The sequence below is a fragment of the Oncorhynchus kisutch genome, linkage group LG1 (assembly GCF_002021735.2).
Source record: "Oncorhynchus kisutch isolate 150728-3 linkage group LG1, Okis_V2, whole genome shotgun sequence".
In the NCBI taxonomy this organism is placed as follows: Eukaryota; Metazoa; Chordata; class Actinopteri; order Salmoniformes; family Salmonidae; genus Oncorhynchus; species Oncorhynchus kisutch.
In genome coordinates this window covers 41732040-41758592 of record NC_034174.2, presented here as the reverse complement: position 1 = coordinate 41758592, position 26553 = coordinate 41732040, and the positions used below count along the sequence as shown (strand labels likewise).

General features: G+C 41.9%; 1 protein-coding gene across 1 annotated transcript in view; it reads left to right on the top strand.

Annotated features, from left to right (window-relative positions):
* The first annotated feature begins 5148 nt into the window (after positions 1 to 5148).
* slc6a11a (solute carrier family 6 member 11a) overlaps positions 5149 to 26553 on the top strand; it is a 38184-nt gene continuing 16779 nt past the window's right edge. The window contains exons 1-11 of the mRNA XM_020461966.2: positions 5149 to 5460; positions 7166 to 7300; positions 8107 to 8247; positions 12510 to 12600; positions 12845 to 12977; positions 13220 to 13354; positions 13819 to 13922; positions 14431 to 14555; positions 15259 to 15371; positions 15488 to 15625; positions 17980 to 18082. Of these exons, the coding sequence (XP_020317555.2) occupies positions 5274 to 5460; positions 7166 to 7300; positions 8107 to 8247; positions 12510 to 12600; positions 12845 to 12977; positions 13220 to 13354; positions 13819 to 13922; positions 14431 to 14555; positions 15259 to 15371; positions 15488 to 15625; positions 17980 to 18082 (1405 nt within the window). The 5' untranslated portion in view covers positions 5149 to 5273. The remainder of the gene's footprint in view (positions 5461 to 7165; positions 7301 to 8106; positions 8248 to 12509; positions 12601 to 12844; positions 12978 to 13219; positions 13355 to 13818; positions 13923 to 14430; positions 14556 to 15258; positions 15372 to 15487; positions 15626 to 17979; positions 18083 to 26553) is intronic.

Below are 26553 nucleotides of genomic sequence, written 5' to 3'. Positions count from 1 at the left end.
AAAAACCTGAATTAGAAGGTGTTTTAAAACTTTTGATGGGTAGTGTACATATAAAGTGGTAAGAACAGTATCTAACATTATTAAAGTGACCCGTGTTCAATGACTCTATGTGCATAGGTCTTCAATCTCTAAGATGCAGCGTAGTGGTATCTGGCTAGTTCATTCTAAATTGTTTTCAAGGTACTTACAGCAAGAATAATTACTTGTCGGCTGACTCTTCTTATCTTCCTTCCTCAGCTGAAATTGATGAGCAATTTACATAAGCTAAGCAGGAAAGAAAATAGCAGGAATTCAGCAAATGAGCTGAAATTGATGAGCGAACGTATACTTGCAAGAAAAATAGACAAGCAGCAGGAATTGAGCAACCAATGCAGTAGACTGTTTCTGGGAATCTGAAGGAAACAGTGACAGGGTTTTTCTCAGAGGTGTCAAGCCAGTAATTAACAGGACAGTCATTCTGGGGGTAATTCTTCAGGAATTCACCAAAAGCGCAAAAGCAGTACATCATCCCTTAAATACAAGGTAAGAGTGATTACTTATCGGCTGACTCTTCTTATCTTCCTCAGCTCAAATTGATATGCAATTTATATAAGCTAAGCAGAAAGAAAATAGCAGGAATTGAGCAACCGAGCTGAAATTGGTGAGAGAACGTCGACACGCAAGAAAAACAAGCAGCCGGAATTGAGCAGACTGTTTCTGGACATCTGAAGGAAATATTGACAGGATTGGCAGGTGTCAAGACCTTGCTTAACAGGACAGTCATTCTGGAGCTAATTCTTCAGGAATTCACCAAAGGCGCAAAAGATGTTCCACTTCTTATGGAACTTCATGTATGGAACTCCACGTCTCTTATTGAACTCCAGAAGCACATCAAGTTCATTTCAATTCCCTGTAGGACACATAAATTATCCAACCATTAACACCTTGGATTCAACTGATAAAGATAATTATCCAAATAACGCCCTATTCATTCACTTACTGTATTAAATGACAGACTTGATATGATAAGTGGAAAGGTGTGAAATTATCTTGTTAAACTGTCATTTACAGTTATCTTGAAACTGATCTGTTCAAGCTCTTTAGTAATACTCTTTTGTAACGCTGCTATGATACATAACAACATGTTTTTTTTAAAACAGTTTTATAACACCAGCCTATAAATCAGTTCTTTCCATTCTAAATATCGTTGATGATATTAAAATCACCAAAAGTTGTTAATCATTGGCCAACTTTAAAACGTTTACAATTGTATAGTTCAGTAATAATTAGCCTTCTCCATGCTGTATGGCTGCACTCATCCTGACAATGTGTCACAACTTATATGTCCACACGAGTCCACATTCCTTACAGAAAGCCTTTGTTGAACTGAACTGAACTGAACTGAAAGGGGAACTTAATGCAGGTAAAATAAAGTATATGTTATTTTCAAAGTCACGTAAAAATGTATCTGATTGATTGTGTCCCTACTCATAAATATCAAGGCATCTGGATTGATGACAGCTTGACTTCAAAAAGCATGTTGATGAGTTAGTTAAGAAGTTAAGAATTAAAATGTGCTAATTTTATAGGAATAGGCAGAGGCCTCATGCCCATAGGGGTCCCAAGGGAACGTTTTTTAAAATACCTTGCAAAATAAAATGTTCAGATGTTAAATGAATTACTCAACTTAATTTTTAAGCCTACGTTATATCAGAATTATTTATAAAAATATCTTTCAGCTGTATTTTACGAAGGGGGCACACTGACTGGACCAGGCAAATAGTGCCCCTCCTATTCTCCCTAGTAAGTGGTTCCTTCCTAGGTGCACCACATAGCAAAGATATGCTTGTCAGGATGCTAGAAACTTTAGTGTACATGCAGATCGTATCGTCAATGGAGGAGGAGAGAGAGTGTCAAGTGACGCACACAGCATTTGATTTGATTTTAACTGCCAGTGATGGGCAGGAGTCGCAGGAAGTATGTTTGTTCGTGAATTTGATCAAGCTATGTGGCATATTGATTCCATCTTGACAGATAAATACAACTAACATGTTTTGTTGTTTCTCTGTAACCTAGCAATATTATGAAGTTGGCTTTAGCTAGCCAGCTAGATATGTTCCCAATTTCCATTCAGGTGTTTAAAAATGCAAAATTCTCTATATTCCAGCCACCCCTACTCATCCTTATGTACATTGTGCCCCATTTAAAATAATGGGTGCATGACGCCCCCTGACTCTCAAACACATTTCTTCCTTAATTGTTTTTTAATTATTTCGTGTTTTTATTATTTTATTTGAAATTTGAATGTACATTTGAAATGTATGTTTATTATGACATGAACAATTATGGTTCAAGTAGGATTAGGGTAGGAGTTAAGGTTAGGGAGAGGGAGAGGGTCAGTGTATAGATAGTTGAAATGTTGTTGACAGTTAGTTGAACATCTACAAACCATCTATTTGGGACTATCCAAATAAAGTGCTAGCATTTAATCTATACAGTCTCTATGGTATAACCATATTGTAGTTCAAGGTCTAATTAGACAAGGCAAGCCACTCTCTTCAATCACACTGGTAACATGACATGATGCCTTCAGCTATTGAGGAAGACGGACATGATGCAAGAAAAACATTCTATGAATAAGGCCACCCAGGAACATTCAATGTCATCTTGGTAAGCAACTCCAGTGTATATTTGGCCTTGTGTTTTAGGTTATTGTCTTGCTGAAAGGTGAATTTGTCTCCTAGTGTCTGTTGGAAAGCAGACTGAACCAGGATTTTTGTCTGTGTTTAGCTCTATTCCGTTTCTAATTATCAACAACAACAAAATCCCTAGTCCTTGCCGATGACAAGCATAGCCACCACCATGCTTGAAAATATGAAGAGTGGCACTCAGTGATGTGCTGTGTTGGATTTGCCCTAAACATAACGCTTGGTATTCAGGACATGAAGTTAATTTCTTAGCTAATTTTATTCTTTTTTTTCTTTTTTACCTTAGTGCCTTATTGCAAATAGGATGCTTTTTTAAATTTTATTTTCCTGTACAGTCTTCCTTCTTTTCACTCTGTCATTTTGGTTAGTATTGTGGAGTAACTACAATATTGTTGATCCAACCTCAGTTTTCTCCTATCACAGCCATTAAACTCTGTAACTGTTTTAAAGTCACCTTTGGCCTCGTGGTGAAATCCCTGAGTGGTTTCCTTTCTGTCCGGCAACTGAGTTAGGAAGGACGCCTGTATCTTTGTAGTAACTGGGTGTATTGACACATCATCCAAAGTGTGATTAATAACGTCACCATGCTCAAAGAGATATTAAATGTCTGCAATAGGTGCTCCAGGTCTTTGTGGTCGAATCTGTGTTGGAAACCCACTGCTCGACTGAGGAACCTTACAGATAATTGTATGTGTGGGGTACAGAGATGAGGTAGTCATTAAAAAATCATGTTAAACACTGTAATTACACACAGAGCGAGTCCATGGAACATATTATGTGACTTAAGCACATTTTTACTCCTGAACTTATTTAGGCTTGCCATAACAAAGGGATGGAATACTTATTGACAGTTCAGCTTTTCATTTTTGTATTAATATGCAATAATACAAAGTTTATTCCACTTTGACATTATGGGGTATTGTTCGTAGGCCAGTGACACAAAATCGCGAAAAATCTATTCTAAATTCAGGTTGTAACACAACAAGATGTGGAAAAAGTCTAAGGGTGTGAATACTTTCTGAAGGCACTGTACGTATCATCTCCATCTTTTCATTCAGATTTCATGTCTCATAATAACAATAATCATTATCGTCATCTTCACATTGAAGCTTACTCAACCCCTGAGTCATTTGAAACAAATTCAAAACCTTCTGTAGTCTAGCCTGTCAAATTCCTTTTGCCGCTGTTCACCTGTTCACCTGTTTGAAAGAACTCATGTTCGCCTACACTAAAATGAAAAGGAGACATCCCTCATAGCATGAAAGGACAAATACTTTTGACTCTGTGCTCATTCGCTCTCCTCAGCTGTCTTGAGGCTCATTATTTACTAATGGGACACTAGCTTAGGTGTGCCCAGTTTAAAGGTGATCGGTCAGTGATCGGGGCCCACACTTGACCCGTCAGCGCACTTACAGTACCATCACTAATACTGTACACACCCAAAGCACATGAGACACACGATAAAAACCCTTTTTCATCTATTGTAAAAGAGTATCACTGTATTTCCAAGAATACTGTACTGTATGTAATACAGGAAATCCAAAGGCTCCTGGTTAGCCTTAAGCCTCGTGCCCTAACCCCTATCCTCTCTGTCTGCACTTCTAGGAGTCACCATATGCTGCCTGTCACTCACAGAGCTACGAAGTCAGCAGCCCTATATACATAAATACCAACCGTATTTCAGGTTGGCCTCCCCATTGCGCTGGTATCTGGGACCTCAAGATGTACGCCCTTGATGAACTCAAACCCAGAAGTATAATGATGGACTTAAGGCCCAACCAAGGTCAAGGCTTCAGGAATGATGTGTTTTCAGTTTGATGTTCCATATTTTTCCATAGTAGGACTGACATACAGAGGCGGACTTAGTTCTATGTTTTTCCAGTTTCTAATGTAATGGGCCCCGACCGATTCTGAATGCAAATCTAATGATTAAACTGTTTTATAGGGTGTATACACTGTGTAATTGCCTAAAATGAAACACTTATATATAATAGGTATTTTTTAATTGTGGGATAATAATAATCATAGCAGTTCATTTACAAGGGGAAAAGGCCCTTATGAGGGTCCTCATCTGTTGAAATGTGTTAAATGGATCTGTGAGATCCATGTAAAGGTTGGGCCCCCCAGATAGAATATGAAGACTTCAAGAAATTAGCTTTAAAACAGCAACATTTTCTCTCAGCCTCATGGCAAAATGTGTAGAATAGCATGAGATTAGCTTTAAAACGGCAAATTCTTCTCTTTGCCCAATGGCAAAAATAAATACCCCCCCCTCACCACAAAAAAAGTACTTGTCATTCTGTGTAGCTCTGCTGAAACATCAATCTCTTCCATTCCTGCTAAAAGAATCACAGTCCTGCAGGCATTATTTTGGACCGTGTCAAATGACAAGTTAGTCACACTAAAGGTGCAGCTCTCATTCAACTATCTAGTCCACATGTCTTTGGGTCCCCCCTCGGGCAGAAGCAGCTGGCATCTTGACAGTGCTGTTATCCATAAAAGCTCCAGCAGCAGCAGACAATTGCACCAACCATTGACTCCACCAGCAGAACTTGCCTCCCGAACCCTTTCTCTCTCACTCGCAGGATGGCTGCTTCTCTCTCTGCAGGCAAGCATGAGACTCTCACAGGGCCGGTGCAGGACACCCAACAAAGTGTGAAGGAGCGCGGCCAGTGGGATAGCAAAATGGAGTTTATTCTAACTGTGGCTGGCGCTATTATTGGACTTGGAAATATATGGAGATTTCCCTATCTTTGTTACAAGAACGGTGGGGGTGAGTCAACAAAGTCTTATTGGTTAACATACAAATCATTCAAACCCAGACAGAAAATATTTACACAAGAAGCAATCTAATATCACACAGTCACACAGTCAACAGTGGCTTGTTGGTTAAACATGTGCATACATTTCTACGTACTTTTAGTGGGGTCGGTAGGGGGTAAGGAAGTCAGTCCCTTGAAAAATGTTCTTTAGAACTTCCAAAATCTTCTTTAGAACTTCCAAAAGACTTACCATATTTATGGGTCAGTTTAGTGAAAATAAGAAATAGGTGTGTGAGGTATGTTGCAGCTGATCTAGTCTTTCATAACAGCTATTCTTACATTGAACCAGTCTGCTAGCTCAAGAGTTGGTTATGGCTCATGAAAATACTGTAAATATAGTCATCAGTTCTTTCCTTGTTTTTTTATTTAACAGTTACAGTTGTATACTTTGTGACTCACAGGCAAGTCCTAAATGTATCGTCGTGTTGTACCTAAATATCTTTCAGTGTCACATCAGAGAACACGAAAATTAACCCAAAATATATTTGATCTTATTTTATATTTCTCCCTGTGGGGGTGTGGTATATGGTCAATATACCACAGCTAAGGGCTGTTCTTAGGCACAAACCAAACCACAAACCACCAAGGTGCCTTATTGCTATTAGAAACTGGTTACCAATGTAATTAGAACAGTAAAAATAAATGTTTTTTTCAAACCCGTGGTATACGGTCTGATATACCACGGCTGTTAGCCAATCAGCATTCAGGGCTCAAAACACCCAGTTTATAATACAGTTTATAATACAGTGTATTCTACAGGCTTAACTTGTGTGTCATTATACAATAGATAATAGAAAATATAATGTTGTATAACACATATACCATTCCTAATAACATTACATCCAATTTTTTTATAAAAAGTGTGGTTGTGAGAGCATAATTATAATAATATGATGATGCAATTATCATATCCTATTCCACATTTTCTCATTCTTGTTTACAAATGTGTTGTTGATTTGTTCCCTGGTCAGATTTTATATCAGGCAAAAAGAGGAAAGAGGAGGATTGTTTTTTTGTTTAGCTGATATAAAGCTCATTGAAATGACACAAAAAAACATATCTGCATCCAAATACTTTAGTGAAACCCCCTGAGAACTGTGTGAACCCAGATGACCCCATGGTCATAGTGCTGGTTTCTCATTCCCATCACTATGTGATAACTAAGTACACATTCCTTCACCTTGCATGGTCACAATTTAAAATAATTTATTTATCCATCATTTTCCACACTGCACTTTCAGTAGTTTTCTTGGTTTGCTTGGTGTCTCTCAGATGGAGGGAGTTAGTTGACACTAGACTTAGATATCAGTGGCGTGACCTTTATCAGTATTGACGGAGGTTGAACCCCTCTGAGAGGACATCTGTCGCAGGCAACGGGAATGTGATTACTAAAACCGCGTATATTCCGAGAGCCACATTGAGGGTGTGATCCACGAGAGCCAGATCAAAATGGGATTGTTCAGATGTGTAATGGTGAAAGATACAGAGAACTATGTATGCTGTCAGTGTCAACTAATCTCAGCACCCAGAACCAAGTCAGCTATATTAAGGCTGTCACAAAAGATTTGTGTCAACTAAAGTTTAACGTTTGAAAGTAGAATTAACATTAGGCATTGTATAGAGGCCTAATATATATGACTCCTTCCTGTACTATAGGGGCGTTCTTCATCCCATACATCCTGTACCTGGTGACCTGTGGCATCCCTCTGTTCATCCTGGAAACGGCTCTGGGCCAGTACACTAGCCAGGGTGGCATCACCTGCTGGAGAAAGATCTGCCCGGTGTTTGAAGGTGAGTTTCTCTGTCCAGTCCTGTACACTTAAGTTAAAAGTTACTTTTTCAAATGCCTTTGCCGCAGCACAGGTAAGTTACATTGTTATCATTGTGACAAACACTGGTAGGATGAGCCTTTATTATCTGCTTCACAGATAACGTCATAATGTAGATGTGCGTAGCACGGTCTTGTTACAGCAGAAGTGAAGTTAAAAGATGATGCTACATCTATGTATAGTTGAAATGTTATTTAAGTTAAATAAGGCACACAGCAATGAAGAGTAGAGTGAGACTTACAGTAGAGTGAGTAGGCTCTATGATAGGGTGTGCGTTCGTTAAGATGTCTGTGCAGTTATATAGGGCCTCTCCCATTCTGAGAATATGTTTAAAACACTAACTCATATATCTAACTCATATTACAACAGTGTCCCTTTCTGAAGACCCAGTCTGCATTACATTTTCATTAAAAATGTTGAATTCAAAATAATATATGCCATTTAGCAGACACTTGGAATTGAACCCATGACCCTGGCGTTGCTAGAGCCACACTATTACCAACTGAGTCTGAGTCACAGCTGAAGCAAGCACACTAACTTTCAAGGAATAAAAAAAGTTATTTCCAAAAATGCAAATCAAACAGCATTCAGAAACGGTACTTGTAACACAAATTTATTTGGATTTTAGACATTTTTTCAGAATGAATGGGGCCCTGTGGTAAATCTGACTCATGGGGAATCAAATACAACCAAGGTAAATGGGAAAATCATGTTAGGTTGTTGATTTTTATCAGCATGTTGATATGTTTCTCTTCTTGTCTTCATCAGGAATGGGCTATGCCGCCCAAGTGATTACTATATATGGATGTATGACCTACATTGTGATTCTGGCGTGGGCTTTCCTCTACCTGTTCTCATCCTTCAGTGTTGACCTGCCATGGGCCAACTGCAACAATGCCTGGAACACAGGTATTTACAGTACTGGTGACTCTACTGAAACTTGGTGCAGAGACGGACTGCTATGTTTCATAGGTTTCGATTGAAACGGGCCCCAGCTGCCCACTGACTGACTGATAAAATCCTTTAAAAAACATTATATGGTCTACGTATTAAAAAATATATTGAAATTAAAAACATATATGAAATAAATATTTTCAGTTGTGGGATAATAATAATCGTTGCAGGTAATGTCCGTGAGAAAGTGTCCCTTTTGGGGGAAATCAAACAGTGCATTTGATAATCATTGCAGAAGCAACTACCTTCGTAGCTTAGTTGTAAAACACAGAGTGCTGCAAACAAGTAACATCCATCACAAAAGTTCAACCAGTCCTAACCACCCACAATTCTAAATTGCTTGCAGGCACAATAGTTCAGTGGAGATCATGAACAGTCAGTGTGTTCAGGTGAACACCTTCTGACAGTTTAAGAGAAGACAGTGAAGACAGACAAAACAGTGAGAATAGTGGGGGAGGGGTGCTTTCTGCTGTAGGCTGTCTTCTACCTCTCACTACCACTCCCCCCTCCCACATCAACGTTTGTACCTTGTCATCGGACCTCTTTGCTCAGATTGAATTAAGTACATTCAAATGTACTCTGGGCGTTCCACCAATTCGGTGCTTTTTGAGAAGTGTAACTTGGTCAAAAAAACGTTTGATTTCCCAAAATTTTGGCATTCTGTAATAAAGAGCACATGTTCAACTTCATAAACCTCGCATCTCAAGAGGTTACATACAAAAACAAATGTTTATAGTACGTTCATATCAAGTGCCAAATAAATGAACAGGGTAAATTATTTAATCTTAAATCAGTCATAAATCCCCTTGTGACAGGGAGAATGGAAGCTTGTGTGCAACAGGGAGTGGCATTTTATTGATGTTTTTTTAAACATTTCTAGCCTGTCTATCTATGGGTAACCTAACATAGCAGCTGTAAAAGAAATGCCTGAAACTAAATCCCCTACATACTGGTCTTGACAAGAAGAAAAACAACTGTTGGGGGAGGTTCACTTCTGCACTGTTCAACTAAACCAGCAAATTTGATGGAGTTAAGATGGAGTGTTGCCTTGTTATTCTCCAAAAGCTCTTGTTAATGTACACAGGCACTCTTTCCATTTCCCCTGAAAACCGGAACATCCAGTTGTTGTGGACTCAGCAGAGGCTAATCTATGGGCAACAGGGTTGACACGTTGTGCTCAGTTTTCCACCACTAAACACTAGAAAATTGGCAAAAAGAGTAGAACCAGCTCACCTGCTTTTACGTTATGATCTGACTATTAGATGTTGAATGTTACTTTTGAAAAAAATATTTTGAAAGGAGTTGTTTCACGATATTAAATTGAGAAATCAGTTCACGTAATGGGGTTGACCTTAAAATGAGGGACAGATGCAAATTAATCACTAATCACATTAAATAAATAATAATCTTCATAAATTACTTTGTAAACACAACAAGGTAACTAGAGCATTGCAATGATGGTGAAAACTTGGAGAAATGTCGGGATTAAAACTTCTTATGGCTGCAGGGGCAATATTGAGTAGCTTGGATGAACGGTGCCCAGAGGTGCCCAGAGTAAACGGGCTGCTCCTCAGTCTCAGTTGCTAATATATGCATATTATTAGTAGCATTGGATAGAAAACACTCTGACGTTTCTAAAACTGTTTGAATTATGTCTGTGAGTATAACAGAACTCATATGGCAGGCAAAAACCTGAGAAGAAATCCAAACAGGAAGTGAGAAATCTGAGGTTGGTATATTTTCAACCCATGCCCAATTGAAATCAGAATTGGGATATGAATAAAGTTGCACTTCCTAGGGCTTCCACTAGATGTCAACTGTCTTTATAAACTTGAATGAGGCTTCTGCTGTGTTGTGCGACTGGATAAGAGCTGAATGAGTCAGCTTACTGGCAGAGAGCCATTTCCTGGTCACACGCATTCCACATGATATTGACTTGCTTCTGTAGACACAAAGGAATTCTCCGGTTGGAACTTTATTGAAGATTTAAGATAAAAACATCCTAATGATTGATTTTATACTTTTATACTGTTTCTTCGACCTGTAATATAACTTTTTGAAGTTTTTGTCCGAAGTTTTTGTCCAAACGCTCAAGCGTTTGGATATGTGTACCTAACGCTAACAAAAGAAGCTACTTGGACATAAATAACGGACATTATCGAACAAATCAAGCATTTATTGTGGAACTGCGATTCCTGGGAGTGCATTCTGATGAAGATCATCAAAGGTAAGGGAATATTTATCATGTCATTTCTGGTTTCTGTTGATTCCAACATGGCGGCTAATTTGATTAATTTTCTGAGCGCCGTCTCAGATTATTGCATGGTTTGCTTTTTCCGTAAAGTTCTTTTGAAATCTGACACAGCGGTTGCATTAAGGAGAGGTATATTCTGTTGAGTATTTCTGTTGAATCGATGTGGCTATGCAAAATCACTGGATGTTTTTGGAACTAGTGAATGTAACGCTCCAATGTAAAGTCAGATTTTTTGATATAAATATGAACTTTATCAAACAGAACATACATGTATTGTGTAACATGAAGTCCCATGAGTGTCATCTGATGAAGATCATCAAAGGTTAATGATTAATTTTATCTCTATTTGTGCTTTTTGTGACTCCTCTCTTTGGCTGGAAAAATGGCTGTGTTTTTCTGTGGTTTGGTGGTGACCTAACATAATCGTTTGTGGTGCTTTCGTCGTAAAGCCTATTTGAAATCTGACACTGTGGTGGGATTAACTTGTTATGGCTGGGGGGCAGTATTGAGTAGCTTGGATGAATAACTTGCCCAAACTAAAAGGCCTGCTCCTCAGTCTCAGTTGCGAATATATGCATATTATTATTAGTATTGGATAGAAAACACAGTTTTGGAACATAAAGTTTCCAAAACTGTCAAAATATTGTCTGTGAGTATAACAGAACTGATATTGCAGGCGAAACCCTGAGGAAAATCAAACCAGGAAGTGGCTTCTATTTTGAAAACTCCATGTTCCATAGCCTGCCTTTGCTCCATTTAAAGGGATATCAACCAGATGCCCTTTCCTATCGCTTCCTCAAGGTGTCAACAGTCTTTAGACATAGTTTCAGGCTATTATTTTGAAAAATTAGAGAGAAAGATAGCAACGCGTCATTGTATGGCCGGGTGCTAGCAGCATTTTTTATGTGTAACAGAGTTTAGGCAGCCATTGCCTTTCCCTCTCTGACTGAAAAAGACAGTTGCGGTTGATATATTATCGATTATATATTTTAAAAACAACCTGAGGATTGATTATAAAAAACGTTTGACATGTTTCTGTGGACATTATGGATACTATTTGGAATTTGTCTGCGTTGTCATGACCGCTCTTTCCTGTGGATTTCTGAACATTACGCGCCAAACAAACAGAGGTATTTTGGATATAAAAAGAATCTTTATAGAACAAAAGGAACATTTATTGTGTAACTGGGAGTCTCGTGAGTGAAAACATCCGAAGATCATCAAAGGTAAACGATTAATTTTATTGCTTTTCTGATTTTCGTGACCAAGCTACTTGATGCTAGGTGTACATAATGTGATAAACTTACACAAATGCTTGGAAAAGCATATTTTCAAAATCTGACATGACAGGTGGATTAACAAAAGGCTAAACTGTGTTTTGCTATATTGCACTTGTGATTTCATGAATATAAATATTTTTAGTAATATTATTTGAATGTGGTGCTATGCAATTCAGCGGTTGTTGATGACAATTATCCCAATAACGGGATGGCAGCCATAAGAAGTTAACAAAAAGATTACCTTTAAAACGGTATAATATACATGTATGTTTGAGGAATTTTAATTATGAGATTTCTGTTTTTTTTTATTTGGCGCCCTGCACTTTCACTGGCTGTTGTCATATCATCCCGTTAACGGGATTGCAGCCCTAAGAAGTGGGTTAAAATCTTCCTAGAAGTCACAGAGGGTGAAATGTGACACTTTTAATTCTCCATGTGGTCTATATTAAAATGCAATATTGGTGCACTCTTCTCATGGAAAGACCCACTCTCTTTTTAAAAAAGTAAACAGACTCTAAAACTGTCCTATTCAAACCAGGTTTGATATTTCTGCCCCATAGCGTTTAGCATACACAAGTCGCTTTTGAGTCAATCACGTTAAGAGGATCTGGATATTAGCTAGCATATCCACTTAAAGCTGTCAAGTTTATAACATGTTACAACTAGACTTCAATCTATTTCAGATGCTTGTGTGACATTTGGCACCAAGAATGCCAGCAGCAATTGGACTGGTTCTCTCCTGAATTCGTCATCTTCCGTTGTGGAGTTCTGGCAGTAAGTCTATAATTAATGCTATGTTTTTTCACCACTGCATCTTTCATGATTATATGCTTGACTACTTACATGAGAAATGAACAAGGTACCATAGTTTTAAAAAATATTAAAGAGAGTTGTATCATAATGTTTAAATTATTGTTATAAGAATACAATAAACTACAATAGGCTGCAACACATTTACATACAATACATTTTCTTTGGGGATCAAATGTATTGCAGTGTCAGCCATTTCTCCTTACAGGCGGCGAGTGCTGCGGATATCAGATGGGATTGAGTCCTTGGGAGGTATTAGATGGGAGCTGGCTCTGTGTCTTCTACTGTCGTGGATTGTCTGTTACTTCTGTATCTGGAAAGGAGTGAAGTCTACTGGGAAGGTGAGGGTTATAAGATATTGCAGTCAGATAGTAGTTTCATAATTATGCATCATTCCAATCTCAATCAAATTTAAAATCAGAGGTAAAAAATAACAAAAAAACCCGGAAAAAAACCCAGTTATTTTCTGTAGCTGTAAAGTTACTTGGTGAGACAATGGGTCCGTCGTTAGTGTGGTAATACCGGTATGTGTGGCTATGTTGTGTTTTCTGTATTGTACTAACCCTGTACTACTAATTCATAGGCAGCGTACGTCACGGCTACCTTCCCCTATGTCATGCTAGTGGTGTTATTTGTCAGAGGAGTGACCCTTCCAGGAGCTAAAGATGGCATCTTCTACTACTTGTATCCCAATACAACACGGCTAGCTGATCCACAGGTATTATCTGTAGTATAATCTGTAGTATAAATCTATGGGCCAGTTTCCCAGAAAGATTAAGCCTAGTCTTGGACTAAAAAGATCATAGGAACAGGAGCCTACTGTATCTCCTGTCACATGAGGCAGCTTGATGTACGAGTAGACCCCCTAAACAGGATGTTAGTCTATCACAGGGCCTTAGCCCCAATCTATCTCCTCAAAGCTGAGTAGCAAGCAGAAAAACATCAAGTCCCATTTTTACACAGCCAGGGATTGAACTCCCAACCTTCCAATCTTAGGGAGGACTGTCTAACCACAAGGCCATTGAGTCTTAGTCCAGGAGTATGCTTGATCAGTGTCCAAGAAACCAGCCCTCTAAGTCTTTCTCTATTCTCACCACATCTTACTGGTATACATTTCCGTTGTGACATGTTCAGTTTATAACTTTAGTTTAAGTCTTCTTTGTCTGTTTGTTCATCAATAAGGTTTGGATGGATGCAGGAACGCAGATATTCTATTCTTACGCCATAGGCCTGGGCTACCTGACTTCTCTTGGAAGCTACAACAAATACAACAACAACTGTTACAAGTGAGTTTTCAACTAGGCTGTGGGTTTAATAAAACAAGTGACACGTTGAAGATCTCGCATAGTTGGCTTATTTAGCAGTGCCATGAGGATCTATAGCCACAAGATTTCTCCAGCCAGTCTGGAGACAGTAAAAAGGCACATCTGGGTAGGTGAGGTTCTGGCTGGAGGAGTAGAACACTTAGATAAGAAAAGCTGCACAATCTCATGGCTCTGATGCATTCATTCTAGTCACTGAATAATGTTTCGACAGCAAGCTGCGTACATTAGGGTTTCATCTGGTAAACACTGCAGGTCAAGATCTCTTCAGAGCATATAATAAAAGTTGTCTCCATCAAATACAGTACGCCAGGAGGATTCATGGCACAACATGTCATGTCACAACACTACCTCAATTGCCATGAATGTTAATCACCTGTATTGACATCTTATTAGACCCTTGCCAATGACAACACTGCATGTTAAAGAGGGTGACTATATCATGTGTTGAAAATGGTTTCGTGCCTTGCAGAGACTCCTTCTACCTGTGCTTGTTGAACAGTGGGACCAGCTTCGTGTCTGGTTTTGCCATCTTCTCCATACTGGGTCATATGGCTCGAGAACAGGGTGTGGACATCTCTGTGGTTGCTGAGTCAGGTGAGGCTCTAAAGGACATTAATCTACAAGGGTGTGACTCCTTATTGTTCTCCTGATCAACCTAATATTACTGTCTGACAACATAACTGCACACTTTCCTCATCTGAACTTATTCTACCTCTTCTGGTAAAAGCACTGGCTGTGTCCGAAGTACTGTACATCTTGCCTACTACTTACTAAAACAACATACTGTGTACTAATCGTACTGCATACTATTTAGAACATACTGTTTAGTAAAAACGAATGCAGTAAGCAACAAATATCAACATACTAGGCTCATCCTACTGAGAATGTTGCATTTAATCCTCAATTACGTTGATTCCTGACATTCCTTTCATTTTGGTACAGCGCGTCCACTCAGCTGATTGTCAGCTCTTGTCAAACACACGTAGGTCTCGAAAGACGATTCTCTTCCTCAATAGTGTGCAGCAAATTCTACAAGATGAAAAGCCCAAATGTGTATGACATCCTGGCATTTAAAGCATACTTTTTTGAAAAACGTCACATATATGAAAAGTTATATTTTTGCATTCCCAAAATGCCTACTATTTAGAACGAAAGTACGGGTATTTGGACACCCCTGTCTCACCTCTTTTTTTTTTACATACTATTACACATAACTGAACGTTTAGTTCAATTAATTCAATCAAATTATGTTTGGGTACATATATTCTACAACGTTTTCCTTGTTGCCCTGCTGCAGGTCCTGGCCTGGTGTTCATAGTGTACCCCCAGGCAGTGTCCCTGCTCCCCTGCCCTCAGTTCTGGGCTGTCTGTTTCTTCTCCATGATCATCCTATTGGGAGTGGACAGCCAGGTTAGAGCTCACCACGCCCTCCACCAACACCTCCACCTGGGTCTCTTGTCCCTGCTGTCCTTTCCTCTACTTTCCTTTCCCATGTACAGTACATTGCCTTCTCTCATGTTCCCCAGTTTGTCGGCCTTGAGAGCCTAATGACCTCAGTAACGGACGTCTACCCAAACCTCATCAGAAAAGGCTACCGGAGGGAGATGCTGCTGCTGCTCATCTGCTGCTGCTGCTACCTGGTCGGACTCATCATGGTCACAGAGGTGAGAGGTCACAGACGCAGGTCTCCAATGCACACCAGCTTGAAGACTGTTGTTGTTGTTGTTGTTGTTGTGTGACTACAGAGGTGGTTCTCTGATATCTGAACATATAATATCAGGAACATAAATTGAAGCACCTTAGTGAGGTAAGTTAAATAATGGCAATAAAAGGGTGGATCTGGGTAGCACTTTTTGATCCAAGTCTTTTATGGTTGTGTATTACAATAACTATAGTGGACAAAAATATAAATGCAAAATGCAACAATTTCAACGATTTTACTGAGTTACAGTTTATATAAGGAAATCAATCAATTTAAATAAATTCATTAGGCCCTAAAGTATGGATTTCACAAGACTGGGCAAGGGGGGCAGCCATGGGTTTGTCAGGGAGGGCATGGGCCCACCCAATGGGGAGCCAGGGCCAGCCAATCACAATGAGTTTCTCCCCACAAAAGGGCTTTATTGCAAACATAAATACTCCTCAGTTTCATCAGCTGTCCAGGTGGCTGGTCTCAGACGATACCGCAGGTGAAGAAGTCGTATGTGGACGTTACACGTGGTCTGCGGTTGTGACGCTGGTTGGACGTACTGTCAAATTCTCTAAAACGACATTGGATGCAGCTTATGGTAGAGAAATTAACATTCAATTCTCGGGCAACAGCTCTGGTGGACATTCCTGCAGACAGTATGCCAATTGCATGCTCCATCAAAACTTGAGACAGCTGTGGCATTGTGTTGTGTGACAAAACTTCACATTTTAGAGTGTCCTTTTATTGTCCCCAGCACAAGGTGCACCTGTATAATGATCATACTGTTTAATTAGCTTCTTGATTTTCCACACCTGTCACGTTGATGGACTACCTTGGCAAAAGAGAAGTGCTCACTATCAGCGATGTAAACAAATTTGTGCACAAAATTTGAGAGAAATAAGCTTTTTGCGCAAATGGAAAATGTCTGGGATCTTTTATTTCAGCTCATGAAACATGGAACCAACACTTTAAATGTTGCTTTTATATTTTTGTTCAGTGCATTCGGAAAGTATTCAGACCCTTTGACTTTTTCCACATTTTCTTACTTTACAGCCTTATTCTAAAATGGACTAAATTGTTTTTTGCCTCATCAATCTACACACAATACCCCATAATGACAAAGCAAAAACAGGTTCTTAAACATTGTTCTTGGGTATGACGCTACAAGCTTGTCACACCTGTATTTGGGGAGATTCACCCATTCTTGTCTGCAGATCCTCTCAAGCTCTGTCAGGTTGGATGGGGAGTGTTGCTGCACAGCTATTTTCAGTTCTCTCCAGAGATGTTCGATCGGGTTCAAGTCCGGGCTCTGGCTGGACCACTCAAGGACATTCAGAGACTGGTCCCGAAGCCACTCCTGTATTGTCTTGGCTATGTGCTTAAGGTCATTGTCCTGTTGGGAGGTGAACCTTCGCTACAGCTTGAGGTCCTGAGCACTCTGGAGCCGGTTTTAATCGAGGAACTCTCTAAACTTTGCTCCGTTCATCATTGCCTTGATCCTGACTTGTTTCCCAGTCCCTGTCGCTGAAAAACATCCCCACAGCATGATGCTGCCACCACCATTCTTCACCTTAGGGATGGTGCCAGATTTCCTCCAGACGTGACACTTGGCATTCAGGCCAAAGAGTTCAGTCTTGGTTTCATCAGACCACAGATCTTGTTTCTCATGGTCTGAGAGTCATTTAGGTGCCTTTTGGCAAACTCCAAGCGGGCTGTCATGTGCCTTTTACTGAGGAGTTCATTCCGTCTGGCCACTCTACCATAAAGGCCTGATTGGTGGAGTGCTGCAGAGATGGTTGTCCTTATGGAAGGTTCTCCCATCTCCATAGAGGAACTAAGGGAGCTCTGTCAGAATGACTATCGGGTTCTTGGTCACCTCCTTGACCAAGGCCCTTCTCTCCCGATTTCTCAGCCAGCTCCAGGAAGAGTCTTGGTGGTTCCAAACCTCTTCCATTTAAGAATTATGGAGGTCTTGGGGACCTTCAATGCTGCAGAAATGTTTTGGTACCCTTCCCCAGATGTGTGCCTCAATGTGTGCCTCCTGTCTCGGATCTCTACGGACAATTCCTTCAACCTTATGGCTGTCAACTGTGGGACCTTATATAGACAGGTGTGTGAATTTACCACAGGTGGACTCCAAGTTGTAGAAACATCTCAAGGATGATCAAATTAAACAGAATGCACCTGAGCTCAATTTAGATAAATTTCATATATTTTAGAATAAGGCTGTAACATAAAAAAATGTCAATGGGTCTGAATACTTTCTGAACGCACTGTGATCTGTAAACATTGATTGTACTCTATATTGAAGCTTCATTTTTTTCGCAGGGTGGCCTCTACATCATCCAGCTCTTTGACCATTATGTGTGCAGTGGTGCCACTCTGTTGCTCCTCTCCATATGCCAGTCACTCAGTATTGGATGGATATATGGTAAGAATAGAGAAATTACACTATGTAATCATGGGCAAACACATACATATGCAAATCTAGCTTCCTCGCCAGATTTTCTCTCACTATAAAAAATAATAATAATTGAAAGTCCTGAAAGGGTCATGAGTACGCACTGGGCACACACTGATTGAATCAACGTTGTTTCAACGTAATTTGTTAACATATTGTGACATAGAATCAACGTGGAAAATACATTGGATGTTTTTAAAGTCAACCAGTGTTGTAAACATTTAAAGTATGGTAAAATGTCAACTTAAATACATAGAAATAACCTAACTAACAGGTTCTTACATCAATCTTATTTCAACATAATCAACAGAACTATCTATATGTTGAAATTGCATAGAAAATTCCACAAAGAAACCAAAGTATTTTTCATCCAACATTCAATATACTGTATGTGCAATATTCCCTCTAATTGAATATTGTGAGAATTCTGTGCAACTTCCGGCTTGTGTTTCCATGGAAAACTGAGGCTGTACCCACTTTAAGTTACAGTTTTGGACTGTAGCCAATAGGCTATTTGAGCATAACGTAGGTCTATCAGAGTGGCAAATCCTATAGCATTTTCACATGGAAATAGCTTTTGATTTCTATGATATAGCCTACAGCAGCCTATGTGGTGCTCAAAACAGCCAACTGTTTTAGATTATGCAGGGCTTGACATCAATTCATGTTTTTTTTACTTGGTCTGTAACACCATGGGCCAAATAGGTGACTGTAAATAGGTGACTGTAAATAGGTGACTGTAATTATGTGACTGTAATTGTATTGTCTTGCTTGATGCAAGAAACCACTTAAAATTAAGAATGAATTATTATTACCATACAGAGAACAAGACAATGTAGGCTACCCTCTGCCTATTGGCTTATTTGCATAATCAAGCCTATCTCAAAATACAACATTGTCCCTTTAATACAAATAAACAAGCTTTTTTCTCCTGACTCGCTTTTCAAAGACAGTTTGAAATGTACATGTGTTGTGATCTTGTAGGAAGAAGTCATTCCTGGGCTAATAACTCGCTAACTAGCAAAGAACATCAACAAATGTGCACACCCGTGGCTCTGTGCCCTGATCTGAAAAGGGGCATCCACTTGGCGGGTGATTGAAAGGCTGCTCGTGGGCTAGGGTCAATAGATGCACTCTGGCTCTGACTACAACAAAATCACAGGCTCAATCTGGCAAAGTTCAATTTGGTTTGGTTTGTTGCATTGAAAAGAAGCTGATATTATGTCGATTAGATCACATCAGAGAAAACATTGATCTATAGTGCAAACTAATGGGGAGAAGTGTGAAGTTCAATCTCCTGCGTCTTTGCAAGGGCTGGCATTTCTTCTGCGCGGCAGTCCCGGAGGAGGTGTGTGGCCGCTTAGAGGGAACATTGACTGTGTGGCTGAAATACCACTGTTGTTGGTTACCCAAAGAATGTGGACACCTGCATGCCGAACATCTCATTCCAAAATCATGGGCATTCATATGGAGTTGATCCACCCTTTGCTGCTATAACAGCTCCCACTCTTCTGGGAAGGCTTTCCACTAGATGTTGGAAAATTGCTGCGGGGACTTGCTTCCATTCAGCCACAAGAGTATTAGTGAGGTTTGGCACTGATGTTGGGCGATTAGGCCTGGCTCGAGGTCGGTGTTCCACTTCATTGCAAAGGTGTTCGATGGGGTTGAGGTCAGGGCTCTGTGAAGGCCAGTCAAGTTCTTCCACACCAAACTCGCCAAACCATTTCTCTATGGATCTTGCTTTGTACATGGGGGCATTGTCATGCTGAAACAGGAAAGGGCCTTCCCCAAACTGTTGCCACAAAGCTGGAAGCAAAGCATTGTCTAGAATGTCACTGTGTGCTGTAGTGTTAAGATTTCTCTTCACTGGAACTAAGGGGCCTATGCCGAACCATGAAAAACAGCCCCAGATCATTATTTCTCCACCAAACTTTACAGTTGTCACTATGCATTTGGGCAGGTAGCGTTCTCCTGGCAGTGCCAAAACCAGATTTGTCATTTTCTACTGCCAGATGGTGAAGTGTGATTCATCACTCCAGAGAAATGGAAACCCATTTCATGAAGCTCCCGGCCAACAGTTCTCGTACTGACGTTGCTTCCAGAGGCAGTTTGGAAATCAGTAGTGAATGTTGCAACCGAGGACAGACTGTTTTTTTACGTGCTACACACTTCAGCACTCAGCGGTCCCATTCTGTGAGCTTGTGTGTCCTACCACTTCGCGGCTGAGCCACTGTTGCTCCAAAACGTTTCCACTTCACAATAACATCACTTACAGTTGACCGTGGCAGCTCTAGCAGGGCAGACATTTTATGAACTGACTTGTTGACCACCATTTTCGGCATGCAGCACGACACCTCTCCTTCGCATAGAGTTGATCAGGCTGTTGATTGTGGCTTGTGGAATGTTGTCCCACTCCTCTTCAATGGCTGTGCGAAGTTGCTGGATATGGGAGAGAATTGGAACCCACTGTCGTATAAGTCGATCCACAGCATCCCAAACATGCTCAATGGGTGACGTGTCTGGTGAGTATGCAGGCCATGGAAGAACTGGGAAATGTTCAGCTTCCAGGAATTGTGTACCAATCCTTGCAAGATGGGGCCATGCATTGTCATGCTGAAAAATGAGATGAAGGCGACGGATAAATGGAACAATAATGGGCCTCAGGATCTCATCACGGTATCTCTGGGCATTCAAATTGCTTTTTATAAAATTCAATTGTCTTTGTTGTCTGTAGCATATGCCTGCCCATACCATAACCCCACTGCTACCATGGGGCACGTCAGTACGAGAACTCGTTGACATCAGCAAATTGCTCGCCCACACAATGCAATACACACTGTCTACCATCTGCCTGGTACAGTTGAAACCGGGATTCATACGTGAAGAGCACACTTCTCCAGTGTGCCAGGGGCCATCGAAGGTGAGTATTTGCCCACTGTAGTCGGTCACGACGCCAAACTGCAGTCAGGTCAAGGCCCTGGTGAGGACGACGAACATGCAGATGAGCTTCCCTGAGACGGTTTCCAACATTTTGTGCAGAAATGCTTTGGTTGTGCAAACCCACAATTTCATCAGCTGTCCGTGTGGCTGGTAAACAGCTCTGGTGGAAATCTGGCAACAGCTCTGGTGGAAATTCCTGCACTCAGCATGCCAAATGCACACTCCCCCAAAACTTGAGACAGCTGTGGCATTGTGTTGTTTAACAAAACTGCACATTTTAGAGTGGCCTTTTATTGTCCCCAGCACCTGTGTAACGATCATGCTGTTTCTTGATATGCTACACATGTCAGGTGGATGGATTATCTCGGCAAAGGAGAAATTCTCACAAACAGGGATGTAAAAAAAAAGAATTCAGCTCATGAAACATGGGACCAACACTTTACGTGTTGCGTATTTTTTTCTTCAGTGTATGTTGAATTTGAGATTTAACTAGACGTATTTTATTTGACCTCATTTCAATGTTGATAGTAAAATGGTTTGTTTGAACCAACGTCATTGTTTCAACGCCATGCAACACCGGGCCACCCAGGAGTGTGTGCTTAGCCCCTCCTGTACTCCCCGTTCACCCACGACTGTGTGGCCATGCACAACTCCAACTCCATCATCAAGTTTTCCTTTTCTTTTCTTTTTCTTTAATTAACTAGGCAAGTCAGTTAAGTCAGTTAAAAACAAATTCAAGTTTGCTACGACGGTGGGAGACCTGATCACCAATGACGATGAGACAGCCTACAGGTAGGAGGTCAGAGACCTGGCAGTGTGGTGCCAGGACAACAACCTCTCCCTCAACATCAGCAAGAACAAGGAGCTGTTGTGTATTACAGGAAACAGGGGCATGTGCACACCCCCATCCATATCAACGGGGCCGCAGTGGAGAGGGTTAAGAGCTTCAAGTTCCTCAGTGTACACATCAATGTCCTCTAACTCCAGCACAGTCGTGAAGAAGGCACGGTAGTCCCTCTTCTCCCTCAGGAGGCTGAAACGATTTGGCATGGCCCCTCAGATCCTTAGGAACTTTATAACTGCACCAGTTGTGTCACCGTCTGGTATGGCAACTGCACATTAAAACTGAAAGTGGATCTACCTAAACCAGTACGAACTATTGGAACTTTGAGAGTTAACATCCCTGTGAACAGGTTTGGTGTCTCATATTATTTATTTTTTACAGAAACTGCAATGTGTACGCTAAGAATTGGGAAGCAACTACAGGGAGTGCACATTTAATAATAAATTGAACATAGTACAAAATAAGAAACATGAAAAGTGTACAGACATGAAAGAGAAACAGAGTCAATAACACCTGGGGAAAGAACCAAAGGGAGTGACAGATATAGGGGAGGTAATCAGGAAGGTGATGGAGTCCAGGTGAATCTCATGAAGTGCAGGTGTGCGTAATGATGGTGGCAGGTGTGCGTAAGGATGAGTAAACTGGCGACAACGAGCGCCAGAGAGGAGGAGCTGGAGTAGACGTGACAGTACCCCTTCCCTGACGCTTGGCTTCAGCCTCGGGACGCAGACCAGAGGGACGGCCTCAAGGACCAGGAGTGGGCCGATTGCTTCTGCTGAGGGGCAGGAACCTGTAGAGCTGGGCTGAGGCGTGGGAACCTGTAGAGCTGGGCTGAGGCGTGGGAACCTGTAGAGCTGGGCTGAGGCGTGGGAACCTGTAGAGCTGGCTGAGGCGCGGGAGCCTGTAGAGCTGGGCGGAGGCGCGGGAACCTGTAGAGCTGGGCTGAGGCGCGGGAACCTGTAGAGCTGGGCTGAGGCGCGGGAGCCTGTAGAGCTGGGCTGAGGCGCGGGAGCCTGTAGAGCTGGGCTGAGGCGCGGGAACCTGTAGAGCTGGGCTGAGGCGCGGGAACCTGTAGAACTGGGCTGAGGCGCGGGAACCTGTAGAGCTGGGCTGAGGCGCGGGAACCTGTAGTGCTGGGCTGAGGCACGGGAACCTGTAGAGCCGGCTGAGGCGCGGGAACCGCGAATCAAGTCAAATCAAATTGTATTAGTCACATGCACCGAATACAACAACCTTACAGTGAAATGCTTACTTATGAGCCCCTAACCGACAGAGCAGTTAAAAAATATATGGATAAGAATAAGAGATAAAAGTAACAAGTAATTAAAGAGGAGCAGTAAAAATAACAATATATACATGGGGTGCCGGTACAGGGTCAATGTGTGGGGGCACCGGTTAGTTGTAGGTTACATGTAGGTTAATGAATTAAAGTGACTATGCATTGATGACAACAGAGTGGCAGTGGTGTGGAGAGGGAGGGGCAATGTGAATAGTCTGGGTAGCCATTTGACTAGATGTTCAGGAGTCTTATGGCTTGGGGGTAGAAGCTGTTTAGAAGCCTCATGGACCTAGACTTGGCGCTCGGTACCGCTTGCCGTGTGGTAGCAGAGACAACAGTCTATGACTAGGGTGGCTGGAGTCTTTGACAATTTTCAGGACCTTCCTCTGACAATGCCTGGTATAGAGGTCCTGGATGGCAGGAAGCTTGGCCCCAGTGATGTACTGTGCCATTCGCACTACTCTCTGTAGTGCCTTGCGGTTGGAGGTTGAGCAGTTGCCATACCAGGCAGCGATGGTGCAGCTGTAGAACCTTTTGAGGATCTAAGGACCAAATCTTTTCAGTCTCCTGAGGCAGAATAGGCTTTGTCGTGCCCGCTTCACGACTGTCGTGGTGTGCTCGGAGCATGTTAGTTTGTTGGTGATGTGGACACCAAGGAACTTGAAGCTCTCAACCTGCTCCACTGCAGCCCCGTCGATGAGAATGGGGGCGTGCTCGGTCCTCTTTTTCGTAGTCCACAATCATCTCCTTTGTCTTGATCACGTTGAGGTTGTTGTCCTGGCACCACCCGGCCAGGTCTCTGACCTCCTCCCTATAGGCTGTCTCGTTGTTGTCAGTGATCAGGCCTACCACTGTTGTGTCATCGGCAAATGTAATGATGGTGTTGGAGTCGTGCCTGGCCGTGCAGGAGGGGAGGGGGCTGAGCACGCACCCCTGAGGGGCCCCTGTGTTGAGGATCAGTGTGGTGGATGTGTTGTTATCAACCCTTACCACTTGGGGGGCAGCCCGTCAGGAAGTCCAGGATCTAGTTGCAGAGGGAGGTGTTTAGTCCCAGGGTCCTTGGCTTATTGATGAGCTTTGAGGGCACTATGGTATTGAACGCTGAGCTGTAGTCAATGAATAGCATTCTCACATAGGTGTTCCTTTTGTCCAGGTGGGAAAGGGCAGTGTGGAGTGCAATAGAGACTGCATCACCTGTGGATCTGTTGGGGCGGTATGCAAATTGGAGTGGGTCTAGGGTTTCTGGGATGATGGTGTTGATGTGAGCCAAGACCAGCCTTTCAAAGCACTTCATGGCTACAGACGCGAGTGCTACGGGTTGGTAGTCATTTAGGCAGGTTACATTGGTGTTCTTGGGCACAGGCACTATGGTGGTCTGCTTAAAACATGTTGGTATTACAGACTCGGACAAGGAGAGGTTGAAAATGTCAGTGAAGAGACTTGCTAGTTGGTCGGCACATGCTCGCAGTACACGTCCTGGTAATCCATCTGGCCCAGCGGCCATGTGAATGTTGACCTGTCTAAAGATCTTACTCACATCGGCTGTGGAGAGAGTGATCTCAGCGCACAGTCTTCCGGTACAGCGGGTGCTCTACACATATTTCAGTGTTATTTGCCTCGAAGTGAGCATAGAAGTAGTTTAGCTCGTCCGATAGGCTTGTGTCACTGGGCAGCTCTCGGCTGTGCTTCCCTTTGTAGTCTGTGATGCTTTGCAGGCCCCGCCACATCCGACGAGCGTCATAGCCAGTTTAGTACGACTCGATCTTAGTCCTGTATTGATGCTTTGACTGTTTGATGGTTCGTCGGAGGGCATAGCGGGATTTCTTTTAAGCTTCCGGGTTAGAGTCCAGGTCCTTGAAAGTGGCAGCGCTAGCCTTTAGCTCAGTTCGGATGCTGCCTGTAATCCATGTTTTCTGGTTGGGGTATGTACGTACGGTCACCGTGGGGACGACGTCATCGATGCACTTATTGATGAAGCCAATGACAGATGTGGTGTACTCCTCAATGCCATTGGCGGAATCCCGGAACATATTCCAGTCTGTGCTAGCAAAACAGTCCTGTAGATTAGCATCTGCTTCATCTGACCACTTTTGATCTAGTGACTGGTGCTTCCTGCTTTAATTTTTGCTTGTAAGCAGGAATCAGGAGAAAATAATTATGGTCGGCTGAGGCGCAGGAGCCTGTAGAGCCTGCTGAGGTGCGGAAACTTGTAGAGACGGGTGGGCGCGGGAACCTGTCGAGTCGGCTGAGGCACGGGAGCCTGATGAGCCGGCTCAGGCATAGGATCCCGTCGAGCCGGCTGAGGCATGGAAGCCTGACAAGCCAAACGAGACTTGAGAACCTGTTGAGCCAGCTGAGGCATGAACGCCTGATGAGCTAGCTGAGGCATCCCTGGTTGCTTCGGCAATGGAAGCCTGACAAGCCAACCAAGGCTTGTGAACCTGTCAAGCCAGCTGAGGCATGGAAGCCTGACGAGCCAGCTGGGGCTTCCCCGGTTGCTTTGGCAGCTGCCCTTGGACCCGACGTCACCAGTAAAAAAAAGCAAAAGAAAATCACTGTTATTCTGTAAGGCGTTATATTTTAACGTGTACGCTAAGAATCGGGAAGCAAGTACAGGGAGTGTATTTAATAAATAACGGTATATGGAACAAACAAAGAACCACGACTAGCATACAGACATGAAACATATAAACAGAAACAATAACGCCTGAAAAACCAAAGGGAGTGACAGATATAGGGAAGGTAATCAGGAAGGTGATGGAGTCTAATGAGGCGCAGGTGCACGTAACGATGGTGACAGGTGGGCGTAATAATTAGTAAACTGGCGACAACGAATGCCAGAGAGATGGAGATGGAGTAGACGTGACACAGGATACCCACTGAGCAGACACTGGTTGAATCAACGTTGTTTCAAAGTAATTGGTCAATGTATTGTGATGTGGAATCAACATGGAAAATACATCAGATTTTAGTCATCAACCAGTACTGTTTTCATCTCATTTCAACCAGCATTGTAAACATTTAAATAAGGGTAAAACTTAAACTTTTAAATTTTTTAATTACATTTTTTATTTCACCTTTATTTAACCAGGTAGGCTAGTTGAGAACAAGTTCTCATTTGCAACTGCGACCTGGCCATGATAAAGCATAGCAGTGTCAACAGACAACAGAGTTACACATGGAGTAAACAATTAACAAGTCAATAACACAGTAGAAAAAAAAGAGAGTCTATATACATTCTGTGCAAAAGGCATGGTAGGCGAATAATTACAATTTTGCAGATTAACACTGGAGTGATAGATGATCAGATGGTCATGTACAGGTAGAGATATTGGTGTGCAAAAGAGCAGAAAAGTAAATAAATATAAACAGTATGGG